Genomic DNA, 20,286 nt, shown 5'->3' on the forward strand with positions numbered 1-20,286 from the left:
TTAATACTGGATGAATATTTGTAGAAAACATCCTCATTTTTGAAAGCCCAGCTAAGCAAAACAAAACACTACAGCAATAGGTTTTAAATGGTAAATGCAAGTTTAGGAAGTTTAGTAAGAGGTTACCTGCTCTGTGGAGAGCACTAAGAAGGGAGTATGGGATTGGATTTTCTCTCAGTGCAGATCTGTTTTTCTTTAAAAAAATTAAATTGAAGAATGAGATCCAATATTAATAGTGTAACCCTATCTGGTTTGGCTCAGTGGATAGACCGTTGGCTTGTTGATTGAAATGTCCTGGGTTTAATTCTGGTCAAGGGCACTTACCTTGGTTTCAGGGTCCTCCCCGGGCCAGGCCCTGGTCAGGGCGCATGCAGGAGGCAACCAATTGATGTGTATCTCTCATATCAAAGTTTCTCTTTGTCTTTCCCTCTCTCTTCCACTCTCTCTAAAAGATCAATAGAAAAATATCCTCAGGTGAGGATTAAAAAACAAAACAAAAATAGTGTTGAAAATACTGCTATATTGTGGAAAGGAAGCATTTTGTCCCAAACAAGATCTAATTGTCTTGTTTAACCTACCTCTCTTGATTGACTCCTTGAGAGATTCTCCAGGATGCTATCCAGTTTTCTTCCACATTTAACTTAATAGACCTTACTGTGGTACTATTGGTGTATTCTTAGCTAATTTTTCATCTAACGTTCAAGTCAAGAATAAAGACAGAAATATTAGTGGGAAGATATTTATTAAGTTGTAAATGTGAATAAATAAATAAATAACAAAAAATATATGTCATATTTGAGATTATATGGTTAAAATCAATTTAATTGGAATGTCATTCTAAAGCTGATAATTACAGAAAAGCATTCACTTTGATAAATATTTGAGTCAAAATAGGATATTTTCCTTCAATTGTTGCATGAGTACTTTCAACATGGACCAAGAAAGAATGGAATGCATTTCTTTTAGTAATTTAACTTCCAATAGGAAAGATAAAACCAATTCCCTCAATCAGTCATCAAAGAGGCCACATTAGTGCAGTTGCCTAAGGAGTCAGATGCTGGGATCATATTCTAAGAAAAGGAAGCTAAGTGATTAAAGAATATTAATTTTATATTAACTTGAAAGGCCATGCTACATTCATGCCATTTAGTCAAATATAATTTTATTTATTTATTTATTTATTTTTATTTTATTTTTTTTAAAATATATTTTATTGAGTTTTTACAGAGAGGAAGGGAGAGAGATAGAGAGTTAGAAACATTGATGAGAGAGAAACATCGATCAGCTGCCTCCTGCACATCTCCTACTGGGGATGTGCCCGCAACCCTGGTGCATGCCCTTGACCGGAATCGAACCTGGGACCTTTCAGTCTGCAGGCCGACGCTCTATCCACTGAGCCAAACCGGTTTCGGTGAGTCAAATATAATTTTAAACAAAGTTTTAGATGTAAATATTTATAATTTCAGGATTTTTCAAGATATGGTTATAAGAAAACTTCAATGTCTTCTATGTGTTGAACAGTTTTCAACACATTTTTGCAATTATAATACATTTTAGTGCTAAGGTGTATCTCAAAAGAGTTTTTATATGTTTTGTGAATACACAAGGATAAATAAATATTCTATTACTCATTCAAATAGTAAAAATTTATAATATAAAAATAAAAAAGCAAATACAGGAATTTTATCTTGTAATTTATAATTTTAAATAATTTTAGATTCTAATGAGACATTTTTATATCTGATAAATTTTTTTGAAAAAAATTATAAATAGTATTCCTTTCACAAAAGAAGTAACATAACAGATACTATAATTGTATGCATTGACAAAAGCCAATATTATCCTATCTAATAAAAGAGAAACATGGTAATTGGCGTATGACCGCTACTCTTCCCATTGGCTAATCAGGGCGATATGCAAATTAACTGCCAGCCAAGATGGTGGCCGGCGGCCAGGCAGCTTGAAACTAACATGAGGCTTGCTTGCTTCAGTGACGGAGGACTCCAACGTTCCCCACCTGCTGCTGCAGGCCTCTGAGCTGGCAGTTTGAAACATAGTTACAAAAATAGAAGCTAAACAAAACCCCAGAAACCAGCTTTCAGCTAGCCGGGATCTCAGACCTGGAGTTGATACAGAGTTTTGATTGTAGAACCTAAACAAACCAGATACCTGCTGTCAGGAGCAGAGGCCTAAGAGCTGGAGCCTCAGAGCTAAAGCTGGCTCAGAATAAAAAAAAAAAAAAAAAAAAAAAAAAAAAAAAAAAAAAAAAAGGAGCAGTTGGGAACTTCAGTCCCAGCCTGAAAACAGCCCTCAGCCCCTCACCCAGACTGGCCAGGCACCCCAGTGGGGAACCCCACCCTGATCCAGGACACCTTTCAGGGCAAACCAGCCAGCCCCCACCCATGCACCAGGCCTCTATCCTATATAGTAAAAGGGTAATATGCCTCCCAGCACCGGGATCAGCGGAGCCGCGAGGTCTCCCGGCACCGGGATCAGCATGACAGGGGGCAGCGCCCAAACCCCTGATTGCCCTGTGGCTCTGTGTGTGACAGGGGGCAGGGCCACAACCTCCCTATCGGCCCTGCTCTGTTCCTTACAGGGGCAGGCGCCCCAACCCCCTGATTGGCCCTGCTCTGTGCCTGATAGGGGGGAGCTCCCCAACCTCCTGATCGCCCTGCGGCTCTGTGTGTGACAGGGTGCGGCGCCCCAACCCCCCAATCGGCCCTACCCTGAGCATGACTGAGGGTGGCATCACAACCTCCCAATCCGCCCTGCTCTGTGCATGACAGGGGGCGGTGCCCCAACTCCCCAATCGGCCCTGCTCTGAACCGGACCAGGGGCTGCACCTAGGGATTGGGCCTGCCCTCTGCCACCTGGGAGCAGGCCTAAGCCAGCAGGTCGTTATCTCCTAAGGGGTCCCAGACTGCTAGAGGGCACAGGCCGGGCTGAGGGACGCCCCCCTCCCCCCCGAGTGCACAAATTTTTGCGCACCGGGCCTCTAGTATATTATAAGCACTTGCCATTTTTAATTGTTGATACAATCCCTTACACACATTAACACAAAAATAATATTTATCTCTTAGAACCAATCAGAAACACTAACGAAAATGATTATATTTATATTAGATGTATATCATTTGATTTTAGACTATATCTCACCTTTTATTTACCTCTTAAAAAATACATTAACTTTTAAGGAAGGTAGGCCTTAGCAATATATTAAAAAGAGAAAATGACTTCTGATAATGCTTTGAAAATCCAGTGAAAACCTTGTTAAATATGTTTCTTCTGTTAATTTTGTCCCATAGATCATAAGATGAAAATATCAAGTAACACTAAGTTTTGAAATATTGCATTATTTTCTTTTTTTGTTGTAGGATAATAAAGAAATATTTTTCAATAAATAACATAATCAGAATACTATTCCGTATTTTGCAATTTTCTGATATAAATGGATTTTTAACAATTATTATTGTCTATCATTAAGCAAGAAAGCATGCATAATTAGAAAACTATGATAAACAATGGAATTCATAGCCTTCTATTATTTTAAGTTAAACAGTACAGTAAATTTTCACGATATGTAAATCCATGCCAGTCACTACAGTAGGTGTAAGCAGTATGAAGTTGAATAAGCTTTTATATGAAAAAGAAAAACTCCCAAAACAATAATTTTATGATAAATACAAAAATTATGCAAGTTATAATGAACCCCTAAATGTTCATTTCCCTGTCTTTAAACCAAACAACACTGAATTATTGCACGTAAGTGTATTATCCCATCTCTCCAAGTTTTTCTTTTTATCTCCTGCTCTTAAGGAGTGCCTTTATTTATAATAATCCTAATGAAATCCAAATATCCCTGGCATAAATATAAAGTAGCTAAGCTAGAAGCTCTGGCCTAAAGAGAAAAATCTAATCTTAAATATCAAAACAAAAAGATGACTTCATATTTTTAATGTATAAAGCCTCCCAAACTGCAGAATTCTACTAATCATAATACTTAAATACTTATTTGCATATTTACTTAAATATTTTAAAATTATAATGTGGAGGAATGGTTCCATATTTCAATTCATGAATTTGACTATTATTTTGTAAAGATTAGATAATTAATTATGCCCTACAGTCATCAATGAAAATTTAAACACTTGATGAGGGCTGACCATTCACTCTAAATTTATTGCTTAAATTAAAAAGGTTTGGAACCTCAATTCATGTAACATCAAACCATTACAATGAAAACACTGTCTATCACATGCCAAGCAAATAACATGTTCCAGAAAGTATTAATATATATTCCAAACCTTTACTTTTACTTTGCAATTAGAATGACAACAAAATGAAACAAAAAAGATTTTAATATTTCATATAATATTATTACAGATTAAAGCAGTTCATTTGCCACTTAAGAATTAAATATCTATTTTATTATATTTATGAACTATTTTTAAAAAAATCATGTTTGTTTGTTGGTTTGTTTGTTACCTTGAAAGGCAATGGCTCTTCAGTAAGAGGACTAACTGGAAGTGAAGTGGTGCTACTTGCTGGGCTCATATCCGCACTCTGCAGGAAAAAAAAGTGAATTGAAAAGACACTTTTTGTAGCCATTTTTATTATTTCTCACTTAGAATATAATCCTTGTTATTAAAATTAAAAAATAAAGTAAATATGGGTGTAGGAAAATAAAAAGTATCTATATATATAAAAGCCTAAGTGACTGAATGACTGAATGACCGGTCGACCAGTTGCTATGACGCTCAATGCAGGAGCTGCCCCCTGGTGGTCAGTATGCCCCCACAGTGTGAGTGCTGCTTAGCTGACCTACCTGTCCCAGCGGCCCACTAGCCCGGCGGTAGCCACTCACTCCATCAGTATTCCTGCAGGTCCAATCTCCAAAGAACGGGCCAGTCACTGATGAACCAGTGCTGCCAGCACGATCCTGACAGTGTTGATGGCCCCCTTTAGTCGCTTCCCCTCCCTAGACTCTCCACAAGGAAGAAATTATATAAAAGTGGCCGCCAGGTGGCTCCCAACAACTGGCATGAGCGTCAGTGGGAGGGATCCAGATCCTGCTTTGGCAAGGGTGTCCTACCACCCACCCAGGGGATGAACGCATCCAGGTCTCCCCAAAGCCCCCTCATGACAGGCGCCAGATTCAGGGCTTATGGCTGGCGAGTGCTGTGGCTCGAGCCTCTCCAGATCAGGACTGACTGAGCATGAGCGCCAGGGGGCTGGGATAAGTGGGAGCAGTAGGTAGGAGCTGCAGGTGGCATTGGACTGCCAGCTTCGGCCCAATCCCCACAGGCCACTCCAAGGGACCCCGGGCCTCTAGTTGTTATATAATGAACTAGAGGCCCAGTGCACAAAATTTGTGCATGGGGTGGGGGTAGCCCTCAGCCCGGCCTGCACCATCTCCAATCTGGGACCCCTTGGGGGATGTCAGACTGCAGGTTTAGGCCCAATTCCACAGGGATTGGGCCTAAACTGGCAGTCGCACATCCCTCTCACAATCCAGGACTGCTGTCTTTTAACTGCTCACCTGCTTGCCTGCCTGATTGCCCTTCCCCTGCCAACCTGCCTGATCGCCCCAACTGCCCTCCCCTGCCGGCCATCTTGTGGCAGCCATCTTGTGATGACATCATGTGATGCCACCTAGGCTTTTATTATATAGGATTATTTCTTATTTAGAAATAGTTATCTGAGATATCAGTGAAATTATAACAATGTACATTACAAGTGCATTTTATTAAATATAATAATCATTTTTGTGTTAGAGTAGTATTTAGTATTACATTTGCTTACTTTATTTTTTTACCTTTTCTTTGAAGATAATATGTATCTGTGTTAATTCATTATGTTGCTATTTCTATGTCTTTCAAACTCATTATCAAACATAGATTATTAATTTTTTTCATTTATGGAGAATAATATAATTGTATCCAGTTTTTATAAAAAACATGTCTGTCATTACTATATTATTGCAAAATGAAGAAATATTATATTTTTAATATCCCCACATACAGGGCACATACAGGAGGCAGCTGATTGATGTCTATGGACCCTGCCATTTTACAACCTTATTATATTCTGCTAAACAAAACTTTTAAGGACAAAAGACACAGTATAAGAGCATTATTGGAAATTTGCTAATGCTGTTATTTCAGTACTAAAAATTTAATCAATTAAAACTTCTTACGTAAGAGATTAACCTAAAAAATGAGTTAGAAACTTGTCATTATTTTTTCTAAAATCAAGAAAAGGATATTGACAATAGGTAGCAACGTAATTTATTTTACTATATTCTTAGCTTATTCTCTCAGAGGAATTTTCCATTTAAGTAGTCAAGCAAATAAAATATTGAAATTAATTCACACCTCCAGTTTTCAGCTCATTTTCCAAATATACGTGCACACAAATACAATAAATTTTGCAGTGAAGATTACAGCAAAACAAGGAATTAAGCATGATTGAGATACGGGAACAAGTAGACAAGTTTGGCTGACTTAAGTTCCAATAAAAGAAGAAATTCAAAGAACAGATACTGCAACTGCTACAAATTCTTAAACTTTCTTTTAATTCAAAGATTATTTTTGCCCTGGCCGGGTTGCTCAGTTGGTTGGAGCATTATCCTATGCACCAAAAGTCTGCAGTTCCATTCCCAGTCAGGGTACATACCTAAGTTGTAGGTTCAATCCCTGGCCAGGGCACATACAGGAGGCAGCTAATCTCTCTCTCTCTCTCTCTCTCTCTCTCTCTCTCTCTCTCTCTCTCTCAAAACCAAAAAGACATATCCTTGAGTGAGAATTAAAAATTATTATTTTAAGTCATTTTTATTTATGTGTACAATAAACTGGGCACATAGCAAGTGATAGAACACAATTCATATACATTTGAATTATATGATATTATCCTGAACTAATGACATTCTGCAAAGCACATTAAAGTATTTGCCCTTAAAAATTATATATTCAGGTGACAGAGATGACATTCAGTTGTGAAAATATAAAATCCTGGATCATAATCTTACAGATGAAGGTTTTCCAACTTCCATAAGTAGAGCAGCTCGAAATCAAGTTTCATGGTTAACTTCTCTTAGGGCTGAGGTCTCCCTACAACATTCCAGAAATAAATGTGCCATCCTAAGACTGTAAAAAGCAGACTCTAAAATTTGCATCATGTAACCTTGATTCTTTGAATGTCAGTCTTAGAGAAAACTTTGTTCTAGCTTTCAGTTTCAAATCCATCTTATAGTGTGACACTTTAATTCCATTGCTCATGAGAAGTCATGAGAAAAAATCTTTAAAAAACAAATCAATCTTATATGACATCTTATGAACTGCACTTAATTATTAAGTTGAGAATATATATATATATATATATATATACACACGTATACAGTATATATATATATATAAAATTTAAAATCTTCATTTTAGCTTATTGCTTTTTCTATTTACATTTCAGTAATCTGTAATTTAGCTGCCATTCCAATTTGTTTTTCCTTTGAGTTAAAATACTATAGTAAACTCTTCAGATATGCCTTATCCACACATTTTACCATACTTAAATTCATTTACCCTTTCATTCAATGATAGCAATACCAATGCAATTGTATGTTTAAATAAAATTAACAAAGTACTTCATAGATGTACTTTGCATAGATATAAGTTGCAAAGATGATTTTAAAAGCTAACAGTGTATGTTCTTCTATAATATCTTCATAAAATATTTTGTTAGAATTATGGCTTTATCTGCTTATGATATATTTCAGAGGTTGTGGAAATGGCTGGTTTATGATCATGTGAAAGTCAATCCCAAGGGAATATAGAATACTTATTCTTCAAAGGAAGCAAATCATCCCAAAAAAGGAATGCCCTTAATTCTCCTGAAATACCCTTGTGTTTTTTACTCATTTGGAGACTGCAATAGACATTCTCATTATAAGAAGCCTATCCTAACTCTGACACGTGTCCTAAAACTTAGTTTTCTGCTTCGAAGTCCAATAAACATCTCCTTTTCAACACTAGGTTTATAAGTAATATAAACCTAACATTTTCCCCACACTTAAAATGTTATTTCAGCCAAATTGCTAGATTCCCCCCTTTCCATTTCTATAGCTATAAATTATTTGGGGTCCAGCTTCTTTCACGCAGCAAAATTATTTTGAAATCCACCATATCCTGAAGCATTGTGTTGTGACGGAAAGTAAGGACATGCTCAAAAATAAAAAGATGGGGCATGCCAAAGAGACAGAGGAGCGAACTTGAAAGAGCTTCCAATTGCCAAAGATGAAACACTTTGAGCAACAAAATAAATAACATAGAATTGGAGTACAACTCAAAGTATAAGACAAAAATGAATTCAGACATAAGTAAATAAGTGACCAAATAAATAAAAAATTGGGAGACGAGGCAATCTCTCCTGCAGAAGAATTCCAAAAAATTTTAGGTAGCTGCTCCCCCTCTTCAAGAAGTGGGACTTAATAGTCCACCCCCACACCTAGGTTGTGTTTAGTAACTTATTTCTTTTGGGTAGTGATGGATGAAAAGGGAGAGAGGTAACTTTTCAGTGGAAAAAACTGGCAAACACTGCCTTAACCAAGTGATCATGAAGGTAGCATGATATAATGTTATGAGAGGGATAATTCACTTCTGTGGTCTTCTTACCAAAATCCAACTATTTCAGTCTACTTATGAGAAAAATATTCGACAAACTCAAATTGAGGACCTTTTTAGAAAAAAATCTGACCAAAGTCGAGTTCATCAACGACATGGAAAGTCTGAGAACTATTACAGATTATGATTCTAAGGGCAACATGATGACTAAACATAATGTGTCATTTTGGATAAAATCCTGGAATAGCAAAAGGGACACTAGGGGAAACTGGTGATATCAAAATAAATTGCTGAGTTTAGTTAATAAGAATGTAGCAATATCAGATCTTAGTTGTGACAAATATTCTCTGCTAAGGTAGGAGGATCACAATAGGTGAAACTGGATAAGGGTTATTCAGGAGTTCTCTGCAACTTTTCTATAAATCTGAAACTGTTTTAAAATAAAACGCTTATTTTAAAATATTCTTTATTAGCAACATAACTAGGCTTTTCAGTATTATAATGCATGACTGTCATTTTACTGATTGCTTCTAAGCTTGCATCAGACCTTTTATAACCATCACAAAAATAAATTTTGACGGACCATTTTATTGGAATGCATAATATCTCTACCAAAGAATCTTTAATCGTCTATAAAGATCTCACTGAAAAGAAGATGTTAATTTCCCCCCCCCCCTCATGCATTTATGTTCCATATGAGGATGTTGAAGGAAAGCTTCAGCCATATAAAATGATATATTTGTTTGGGTACTCTTAAGGTACTTGGAAAAGTGAGTTTGAATTATTAGTATTTACTGAGTGCAATAATTCCATAGTATAGACCCATTAATTATACCTCCCATGAAAGCATAATTAATGGATCTGTCCTATGGGATTAAAGTTTATTATCAGGATTTATTGAAGCGAGACATGATCAATCGGGCTCAAATCTGTTGAGTACATAAACAGATTTGAGTGTAAGTAAAAAATTTTAATTTTTTAAACCATTAGGATAAATTTTATAAACTAATTCTCCAGGTCTATTAAAAGGAAATGGTCATCTAAATGCATTGACTCTAATTTGAATATGTGTCCTTATAATTATAAAATTATATTGTAAAAAATGCACCACATATTACACTATTAGCTGTTTTGTTTTGTTTTTTATTTTTTTTAAAAATATATTTTATTGATTTTTTACAGAGAGGAAGGGGGAGAGATAGAGAGTTAGAAACATCGATGAGAGAGAAACATCGATCATCTGCCTCCTGCACATCCCCCACTGGGGAAGTGCCCGCAACCCAGGTACATGCCCTTGACCAGAATCGAACCTGGGACCTTTCAGTCCGCAGGCCAATGCTCTATCCACTGAGCCAAACCGGTTATGGCATCACTATTAGCTGTTTTAATAATCAATTATATTACTACTGATAAAATACATAGATTTCTGTGGTATAAATGGGTTGCTTTTCTTAAAAGTGCTTTTTGTCAGATGTGTCAATTTTCTGTGGAAATTCAGGCATTAATTCATTCAGCTATTCAATAATTATTGAGTATACATTAGGTTTCCCTTTCCTTAGATTTTAAGTCATGTTTCATCCCACTTTTAAGATGTGGTTGCCCCAAGGACTTAGTAAGAAAAGGAAAGCAGAACATCTCATCATGACACAGAAAGACATATTCCATGCTTACTTGTTTCTTGTTTTGGCAGCAAAGTGAAATGAGAGAGACAGTAAGTTGAGTTCAATATCTAACTCAGGACTAGCTCTTTGTATTTTAAACAAACTCAACAACCTTATCAATTTTTGTGACATCTTTTATTGGTCCTTTTTTTTCCAGATGAAAATGCAAGTTTTTTTTGTTGTTGTTTTTTATAATACATTCTTGTAGTTGATATCTTCTACTTTGCCTTTCAAGTATATAATCCATTTTACTATGTTAACAAAATTTGAATTTTCTTTTGGAGAGTGATTTCTCCTAAAATCTCAATCCATTTGTTTTGAGCAGTGCTGATTCAACACCCTTGCAATAGGTATGAGCATATGGCAAAGTCCTCCAATCTTTCCTATTGGACACAGAACAGAACAGGAGCCAAATCATTTAAATGAAGCTCAAATATGGAAACTGTGTTGGAATCTTGAGAAAGAAATGCTCTCATTAAGCTAATGCTGCTAGGGCCGAAGAATGTGTTTCTACCTGATTTTCCAGAGGTACCCAAGTACATGGAATATCCTTCGGAAATAATCCAACACAGAGCCAACCCAAGAAATGGAGAAAAAAACTTGAGTCCTAAGTACACATCTGGCATATTGATAATGGAGCTCTGCATGGTCAGATAATTGTTACAAAACAGTGTGCCTAAGATTTAAGCATCCTCTCTACTCTAGGAATAAACACTATGGTTGGGAAATTGCAAGTTATATAACCTAGAATTTGGAATTGGCTGACACAAGTAGAGACCCAGGATACTACTCTATTCTAAGCTAAGCAGTTACCAATATTTATGATAGAAAAATAGTTTACAAAATTATTTTCAAAATTTTGGGGACTCAGTTATCTATTTTTGAATTTGAATCTTCATGATTTGATCAAAATATGCCTGCACATAAGAATGTATTTACTTACATTCTTTTAAAATTTATATATATTTTAAAATTTTCGCTTTAACTAGATAGCACATTCACATAGTCTTTTTCCAGAAAAACATTCCCCTTCCACTTTTAGTCCCCAGACATTGAGAGGCCTCTAATTCTATCATTTTATTGTATAATCTTCCATAGATGTTATATGTATATAATAGAAATACACATAAATATATATAATCATGGATTTTTAAAATGTTATATATATGTTATTATACATACTGTTCTTCAACTTGCCTTTTCAAATTACCATGTATCTGTATATAATTAGTTTATTCTTTATTTTATTTTGCTTTATAGTATCCTATTTTATGCCTCTGTCATAATATAATTAACTAGTGTTGCATTCCCACTCTTTAGCTATTACAAAGAGAGCTGAAATAATCATATTATTTGCATATTTATCTTTAAAGTAATTTTTTGGAGGTGGAATTACTGGGCTAAAAGATATATTCAATTTTAATTGTGAATGTTTTTGCCACATCACCCTGCATAGAGATTCTATCAATTTATACACCCACCTGAGGCTTAAGAGTAAATATTTTCCCACTGTCTCATCATGCATTCTCTACTTCAAAAGGTCTTTAGTACAGATACACAAGGTAAACAAAAGCTCTGGCTGAAGTTCACCTTCCTAAAATCACAGAGGTTCTAAAAACGATGTACTTTTAAAATCTCTTTCTGGATGCTATCCACTAAGATAGTTGAGAGAAATAATATCCCAACAGGTGCCTGGCTCAGAGTTCAGTTAGTTTTGCTCTTTGCTCTATTCTGATCTTCTGAACATTTCAAATTACCAATCTCATTTCTTGAATGTTTTGTCACCAAATTACAGCTAAATCAAAGCCGTGACCAAACCCCACAATAGCCTTAATTACTGGACTATTGCAACAAAATAAACAGACTCAGCCAGGTGCAGTTGGTTGAAGCTTTATCCTATATGCCAAAAGGTTCAATTTCAGTCAGGGCACATATTTAGGTTGTAGTTTCGATCCCCTGTAGGGGCCCATATGTCAGGCAACCTATTGCTTTTTCGCTCTCACATCAATGTTTCATTCTTTCTCTCTCTTTCCCTCCCTCCCTCCTTCCCTTTCTCTTTCTCTAAAATCAATAAAAATATGTCCTCAGGTGAGGATTAAAAATATAATAATAACATAAAATGAATTTACTTGTTCCTTGAGGGTAAATCCCACAGGAGAAATAAGAAATGATTTCTAAGTTTGAAAGCTTCAGAAATTAAAGTATATCAATTCACACAGGTATTAGTACATTTTGCGGGGTAATTCAGAATAACTAAATGAATTACACACAGTACTTTATCAGATGGGCCAACGTAGTAGTTAATTTGGCATTGGAACTCAGGGTGGCAACCTACGTGAGCTCTTCCTTACTGGTGAAAAGAACCACTCAGAAACCACATTATAGAGCAGAGGATTCTTTGTTTAGTATAAAATTAAAACAAGTAACTGGTAACTCTCAAAGGATGCTTTTGTCAAGCAATGGTTCATGTATATAGAAATACAAATCATTTAGAATCAAAGCACTATTTTCTTTGAACAGTGCTAAAGCTTCACCACAGTGACACAATTAATGTTACCTCATTCATTTTAAACAAATTTAAAAGTCAGCTACCAAAAGCATAATTTCTTCATGCCAGACACAGGACAGCATAATTAAGAAGAGAAATGGCTTATCTTATTAGCAATATATTTTTAAAATCAGCTTATTTTTTCATGGTTTTGTGGGCCACCTCAACAATGACTAAGCATATTCATGTTATTTTGCTTGGGGTTTGTTTCATTTTTAGGAAACTGAAGATTCTACTCTTGTATTCAGATTCTGGGAGTGCATGGTATTTGAACCTTCAAGTCCCTATATCATTCGTCTCAGTTATACAGATACTATAAGGCAGAGTTCCTTTTTTAACCCATTATTTTTCCGAGGGAGAGAAATTCTATCTCTGATCCCTAATCTCTGAGGTTGAATCCAAACCAAGTGCTCCTGGATCTCCATATGCTTTAGTCTATGATTTGAATCTCCACTATCCCTCTGTCTGTTTATATATTTTCTTGAACACTCTTGGTATGTTCTGCTGCTTCAAACAAGTTCAAATTATGATCTCATTTAATAACAACATTTAACAAACAGTATTGAGAACCTACCACAAACCAGATTCTGTGATGTATGTTTAATAAAAACAGTTTGTCCCTCTAATTATCTTATGCTCATTAAGGGAGACAAGCCACGTATGGAAAGTACAAAAAAAGAGATGATTAGATAGATAGATGATAGATAGATAGATAGATAGATAGATAGATAGATAGATAGATCATAACAAAGCATAATATGCTTCAGGACAAAGCTGGGGCTGCAGCCACCACAGCTGTGAGGGAGGGATCCAGGCAGCTGCAGCTGAAAAGGCCTACTCTTGCATGAATTTCGTGCACTGGGCCTCTAGTAGATAGATAAAAATCCAAATAGCAAAAGATAATTACTGCTAAAACATATGAGTATTTTCCAGTATTGTGCGCAATGTGATTGATTGAAATTAATGTATATTATGTATCATCAATTTTGTCTTAAACTACAGTCTCAAGACTTTTGTCATATCAAATATTTTTTTCAGTGTAACTTATGATGAATGCATACAATTCCATCATATAATTACAGCTGTATTCATCTTCTCAGGTCCCTAATTTTAGACATTTTTTATACTGCCATTTTTTTCCTTTATAAGTAATGCTGTGATAATATTTTAAAAACATATCTGTAATTATTTCTTTTAACACAGTTATAGAATTATAAGGCCTTACTTATAGAATATGCATATAATTAGCTAACTTCACATATATTAATAAATTTTCCTCAAAGGCTAATGTGCTAATTTTTACTCCTATTTGAGAAGTTTGAGAGTTCTAAATTTACTGTCACTTCAGTAGGTAAAGAGAAATATAATAGGTTATTTAAAGGGCTGTGATTTACCAATTGGTTAGTTATTAGAGAAAAAAATATTCTTAAGTTCCATTCAAATAAATCCTGAATGGATTAAAGTGCTAAATACATAAATAACCCAAACAAAGAACTTGAAAAATATAGGTAAACATTAGATATATATTATCATAAAATGGATGGAGGTTTTCTAAACTTAAACCTAAATAGGCCTGGCCAGCACGGCTCAGTGGTTGAGTGTTGACTTATGAACCAGGAAGTCATGGTTTGATTCCTAGTCAGGGCATATGCCCTGGGTGTGAGCTCAATGACCAGAGTTCCTGCAGAGGCAGCTGATCAATGATTCTCTCTCATCATTGATGTTTCTATCTCTCTCTCCCTCTCTCTGGGAAAAAAAAAAAAATATATATATATATATATATATATATATATATATATATATATATATATATATATATAAATATATACACACACACACACACATACTGAGTGGCCAGATTATTATGACCAACCCCATCAGTACTTCATTGGGCCACCTTTTGCCTTCAGTACTGCGGTGATTCTTCTTGGCGCTGACTCCACGAGATGTTGAAAGGTGATGCAAGGAATCTGACACCATGCCTGATGAATAGCACTGTCCAGTTCTGTGTGATTTGATGGTTGTGGAACCAGCTGCCTGATGGCTCTTTTAACTTCGTCCCACAAATGCTCCATTGGATTGAGATCTGGTGATTGTGGGGGCCACCTATGCAAGGTAAAGTCTCCCTCATGTTCTTGAAACCACTCCTGCACAATATAAGCACCATGGCATGGCGCGTTGTCTTGTTGGAAGAAGCCATCTCCACTGGGATATGCCATCAACATGATAGGATGAACTTGATCAGCAAAGATACTTAGGTATGTTGTGCTATTCAGATGTTGTTCCACACAAATTAAAGGGCCAAAATCATGCCAGAAAAACATGCCCCAAACCTTAACACTGCCTCCACCAGCTTAAAGTGTTGTACCCATGCATGTGGGGTGTATGCTTTCATGCTGTTTCCGCCAAATTCTCACTCTGCCATCTGCATGATGCAACTGGAAATGTGATTCATCGGACCACATGACTTTTTCCCAATGCTCAACAGTCCATTCCTTGTGTTCCTGTGTGAATTGGAGACGTTTTATCTTGGTAACTGCAAACAGCAAAGGTGTTCAAACAGGCCTTTGGCTTCCATATCCCATATGATGCAGTGTATGGCTAATTTGCCTACAAACATCAGGTTGTCATAATAATCTGGCCACTCAGTGTGTGTGTGTGCGTGTGTGAATACACATAAACCTAAATAAATCACACAAAGAGTGGTATATGTGACTATGTGGAATTTTCTGCATATTTAAGAAAACATAAAATAATAAAACAAATAAAAATTTTGGTAGATTTAGAAGTTTGATGGGAACACTTCTTCCTCATTCGTGCTGTTCCTTTCATGTAGAAGGAGCTCTGTTAGTGTTACACTCTCCGTTCCTCTGTCTACCAGAAAAGGATCACTTTTTCTTGCTGATAAATCTGGCATAGATGAATGTGGTGCCTGGCTCAGCTCATTCCTCTTTCGTTTGCTAGCAAGATCACATACAGAGAACATGTGTTCTCCTCCACAGCTAAGCAGTTAGCTTTTTACTGCTGAGTAGAGCTTTAAGCTTCAGATCATAAGAGTTTAACTGGAAGGCTGCCTGCTGCTTTGGAGACTTCTCCCATAGGCAGGAAGCTATTTCTACATTCTTCTTACTCTTAAGTGATGCTTTGTGGGATGAATGGGCCTCAGTAAAGCCTCTGCGTCCCAACAACCTCATGAAGGCAAAGGCCATGTGTAGTCTCAGCCAAAACACAGATGCCAGGGCCTTGAGGGCTGCAAGCTGCTGCTGGTTGACTTTCAACTGCACAGAGCAGCTTTTTCCTAGCAGATTTGGCTGGTGTAGTATTGAAATGGAAGGAAAGGGTGTCATTTCATTCTTGGACTTCAAAAGTGTCAGTGGATAGGATAATGTTTGCAGCTTTTAAACTGAATGACAGTGGAATTTCGTGTCTGCTACAGAGGGCTAGTAAGCTTCTAGCTTTAAATTCTGAGTGCCATCCTAGGGCTTAGCATTGGAGATGTTGCCCAAGGTAAGTGGCTACTCAATGGCCTCAAATGCTTTTTGCTTTTGCACTCTTGTGTAATACCCTTCCCTTCAGTGTGGGCTGGACTTGATAACTCACTTATAATGAAAAAATGTGGCAAATGCTAAGTTAAAAGGAGACTACAGAAGGGCAAATGTGGAAGCTGAAAGACCACATCTGAGCCAAGAGTAATCAGGGGGAAGGAAGAGAACAGTCAGAAAACTATGAGGAGGAGAAAGAAGGACACCTGCTTCTTCTCTAGGCCCCATGACATGAGGAGATGGGTCATAAACAGCCACACTTAGCTAGACTTCTGGAAATCAAAATGATTTCACCTAATTTTTTTCTTTCACAAACCCTACCGAAGAGGACAGAAGTTTAGCACCTTCCTGCCGCAAATATATGTACAACCCACTTAGCCAATTTACAATAAAGAAAGACCAAATGAGGAGATGAAAGAATAAACAGAAAGCATTTACTTCAACTTTACACCAATTTTACCTATTTTTTCCACACTTCATTTGTCTAAACTCCTCAAGTTATCAAGAAACCTAACAGTATTCTCCGAAATCTGTCCAGTCTTTATAGCTAATAGTGTCATTGCCAATAGTGTCTTCTCTTCTACCATGCCTAGAACATAGCAGTTAAGACAAACTTTGCTTTGATTTCTTGTTTCTTTGTTTTTAAAGAATTTAATTCATTGCATGAAAAAATCATATCTGAGGTGGGATACATATGCTGGTGTAACTCAGCCACCTTGCCAGGGCTCCCTAGAGTTGATTCTGCTCATCTCTTCCAAAAGGGGTTAATAGCTCACCAAAGTGTTGTAAATATTATTTTAAACTGAAAACTTCTGAACAATCAGAAACCACAGAAAGAAACGTTATCTGAACTTAAGCAGATCCTCCCAGGAGCACAGCCACCATTGATCCCTTAGCAGGAGTGCAATTCCAGGTGCCCAGTAGAACCTCCCATACTTCCCCACTGAAGTCCTAAGCTGCTTCCCACTACTCCTTGTTAAGTGGGGATGGCTATCCATTGAGTTACTCACTACTGAGCAGCTCTGCATGAGTAACTTTTCTGCTGTAGATCTGTCTGTTGTCAGTTAATTTGAGGGACCCAAAAATGTCAATCCTAAATTAGCAGGGAAGTTTTCCTCCCCAAACTTCCCAAATTCATGTTTAGTTACATCACACTGGTAGTTTAAAATTAGCCATGGAAAGATTAGTTACACCACAGAAATTGGCAAATTCCAGGTCAGGGCCTTTAATTTGGAGGGCTGATTGTTAACCATTTACCTGCACACCACTAGACACATTCAACACACAGCTATTCACAACATACAATTTCTTGTACAAGAGCTTGAGTAGAAGCAGATGAAACTTTAATTGCCTTTTTCTTCACTTTGTAGAAAGAAATAATCACAAAATGCATGGTGGGGAGGGGTCAATTTCTAAATAATATCTTGTTCTGCAGACTCATTTTCCAAGTTTCCATTTCTATATTGGACTAAAGATCTGATTCAGAATACTATAATCCTTGTCTGTACTCAGCCTTCCCTCCTCCAGTCCTTCCCTCACCCGAACATCAGACTGACCTTTCTGATCATCATTCTTCATGCCTCCTCTCTGCTAGAAGGGTTCATTATTTCACTTAGGGACATGGATGAATTTCACACTCTAGGAAGGCATTCAGGTCTCTCAAGCTGAGAAAACCTTTTCTTTTCATTCCTTCACCTTTACTTACCTAAGTAATTCCAGTTCTCAAAACCAATTATTAGCTGTTTTCCAATAATCCTTTTAACCATAATTCCTCTCATGCAATTTTACTTCCTTTTAGTCCCTTCTTCATCAGAAATTTTGGAAATGCCCTTCTTTAATAATCTTAATATCAAAATCTGACCCATCTTTTACCAAGCTCAGCTGCCTATGACTCCATGAACACTTGCCTAATGCCTAAAAGCAACATTGCAGTTCTCTGAAATCCTATAATACATTGCCTGGACCTCTTCTGGGCTCATGATATTATCAGTTACTATATTTTTGTACATATCTCATTTCCTTTCTAGATTTCAAGCTCCCGGTGGATAGTGTACTTATCTTACGCATGCATTCCTCAGAGTACAGAGTAAAAATGGCTTTCATAAAACAGACAGTGGAACAAATAACTGTAAATCAAGCATGTTAAACTCTCGGGCCACATGTGGCCCACAATGAATATTTTTGCAGCCCAGCCAATATATGGTAGGGAAGAAACATTTTAATAAACATTTTGTAACTTAATTTTTACAATATCCCGTTATACATAATTATTAATAACGAACTACAACTAATCAGTTCACTAATGACTGATTACTATAATCACGTTGCATCCATTTCCCTTACGTGCCTTATGCTCAGGCGCACCATTTCTCTCCACTAATACCAGCAGCGAATATTTTTAGCAGCCGACTGCCACGTCATTAGTCTTGTGCTGACTTGTTTGGTGTGTGCAACAGGAAATAGTTCGCTTTCGGAGTACAAGATAAATAGGTTTATTTGAGTCATGCTTATTAACTTGTGCAATTAGTCAGTGTCTGGTAAGTTAATGTTCAGGAAAAAATGTTAATTTTTATTAAAATGTTCTATTCTTTTATGTTAATGATTACTCATTTATTACAGGCCTTTGCATTCAGCATGTCTCTATCTAAATAAACCTACGTTTCTATGAAAAATTGAAGCTTTTGTGTGTTTTTATTGCAGCCCGCATAAACTTGAACCTTGTTTATTTGGCCCGTATTAGAGTTTGGCATGCCTGCTATAAATCAATTGTTCTCCTCTTATAAAAAGTTCCTCAAGTCACCCTTATTTGCCACTAGGATGGAGAATCATTAGGTTAAGTTAATTAATTAATCAATGTTAAACTTGGTCATATCTTTTGAAAGATTTCCTGAATGTTTGTACAAATATCAAATAAATGGAATAGAATGATAGGAGGTGTGTGTGTGTGTGGGGGGGGGTGTTGAGATTTGTATCTTGATAAAAGAATAGTTAAGAATGAGTATTTTCTTATGGATTACTTTAGAAGATAAATGAAATAAGGATATAAAACAAATAATTTTTTTTTATTTCTATCTGTTGAGATATTCATTTTACTCTGACTTTTTAACCAATGTCGCCATTTTATGTGTATTTTGAAATACTATTTATTTTTTTAATAAGCTAACCACAAAGAGGACAGTTTTAAAAGCCTTACTCTGATCTGGACCTTATCTACCCTCTGACACTTCTCATCTTGAACTTTACAGTCTTAACAGGATCCTAGAAATTATGGTGCAGAGCAGTTTGTCACCTGAAATGCTCTAATAAAATGCTCATTTGGGTTACCCAGAGGGATGCTGACTCAGTAGAACTACGACATAGCCTGGGAATCTCTATATTCATCATATAGCCAAGGGCTTCTTTTTCAGATGGTCTGTCGCCTCACTTTGAGAAATATGGCTGTGTTAATAAGAACCTGTTATTGTTCGCCTCATATGTCCATGGGTCTCCTAGCTCTTTGCCCTCAAGAAATCTCTTCTCTGCCGAAACCGGTTTATCTCAGTGGATAGAGCGTCGGCCTGCGGACTGAAAGGTCCCAGGTTCGATTCCAGTCAAGGGCATGTACCTGGGTTGCGGGCACATCCCCGGTGGGGGATGTGCAGGAGGCGGCTGGTCGATGTTTCTCTCTCATCGATGTTTCTGACTCTCTATCTCTCTCCCTTCCTCTCTGTAAAAAATCAATAAAATATATTTAAAAAAAAAGAAAAGAAATCTCTTCTCTTATCCCAGAAAACTCTTTAACTGTTCCCCCTCCCCCAGCCCCTCCAATGGTTTCCTTTTCCAGCACTCTGCAGCACATTGTTATTTCTCAAGCTGTAACTCAGCATCTTCTCTCTGCTACAATTGTAGCTCCTGTATTACACCTCTTTTTCCCCATC

At 36.6% G+C, this 20,286-nt stretch overlaps 1 protein-coding gene across 2 annotated transcripts in view; it reads right to left on the minus strand.

Moving 5' to 3' along the window:
• Positions 1–20,286, minus strand: part of CCSER1 (coiled-coil serine rich protein 1) — a 942,549-nt gene that overhangs the window by 424,627 nt on the left and 497,636 nt on the right. The window contains exon 7 of one of the 2 annotated variants that reach the window (XM_081109401.1): positions 4,489–4,566. The exons of the other annotated variant lie outside the window; for it this stretch is intronic. Coding sequence (XP_080965527.1) covers positions 4,489–4,566 — 78 coding nt within the window. The remainder of the gene's footprint in view (positions 1–4,488; positions 4,567–20,286) is intronic. 2 annotated transcript variants of the gene reach the window in all.

Source organism: Myotis nattereri (genome assembly GCF_964212035.1).
Source record: "Myotis nattereri genome assembly, chromosome: 1".
NCBI classification, from domain to species: domain Eukaryota; kingdom Metazoa; phylum Chordata; class Mammalia; order Chiroptera; family Vespertilionidae; genus Myotis; species Myotis nattereri.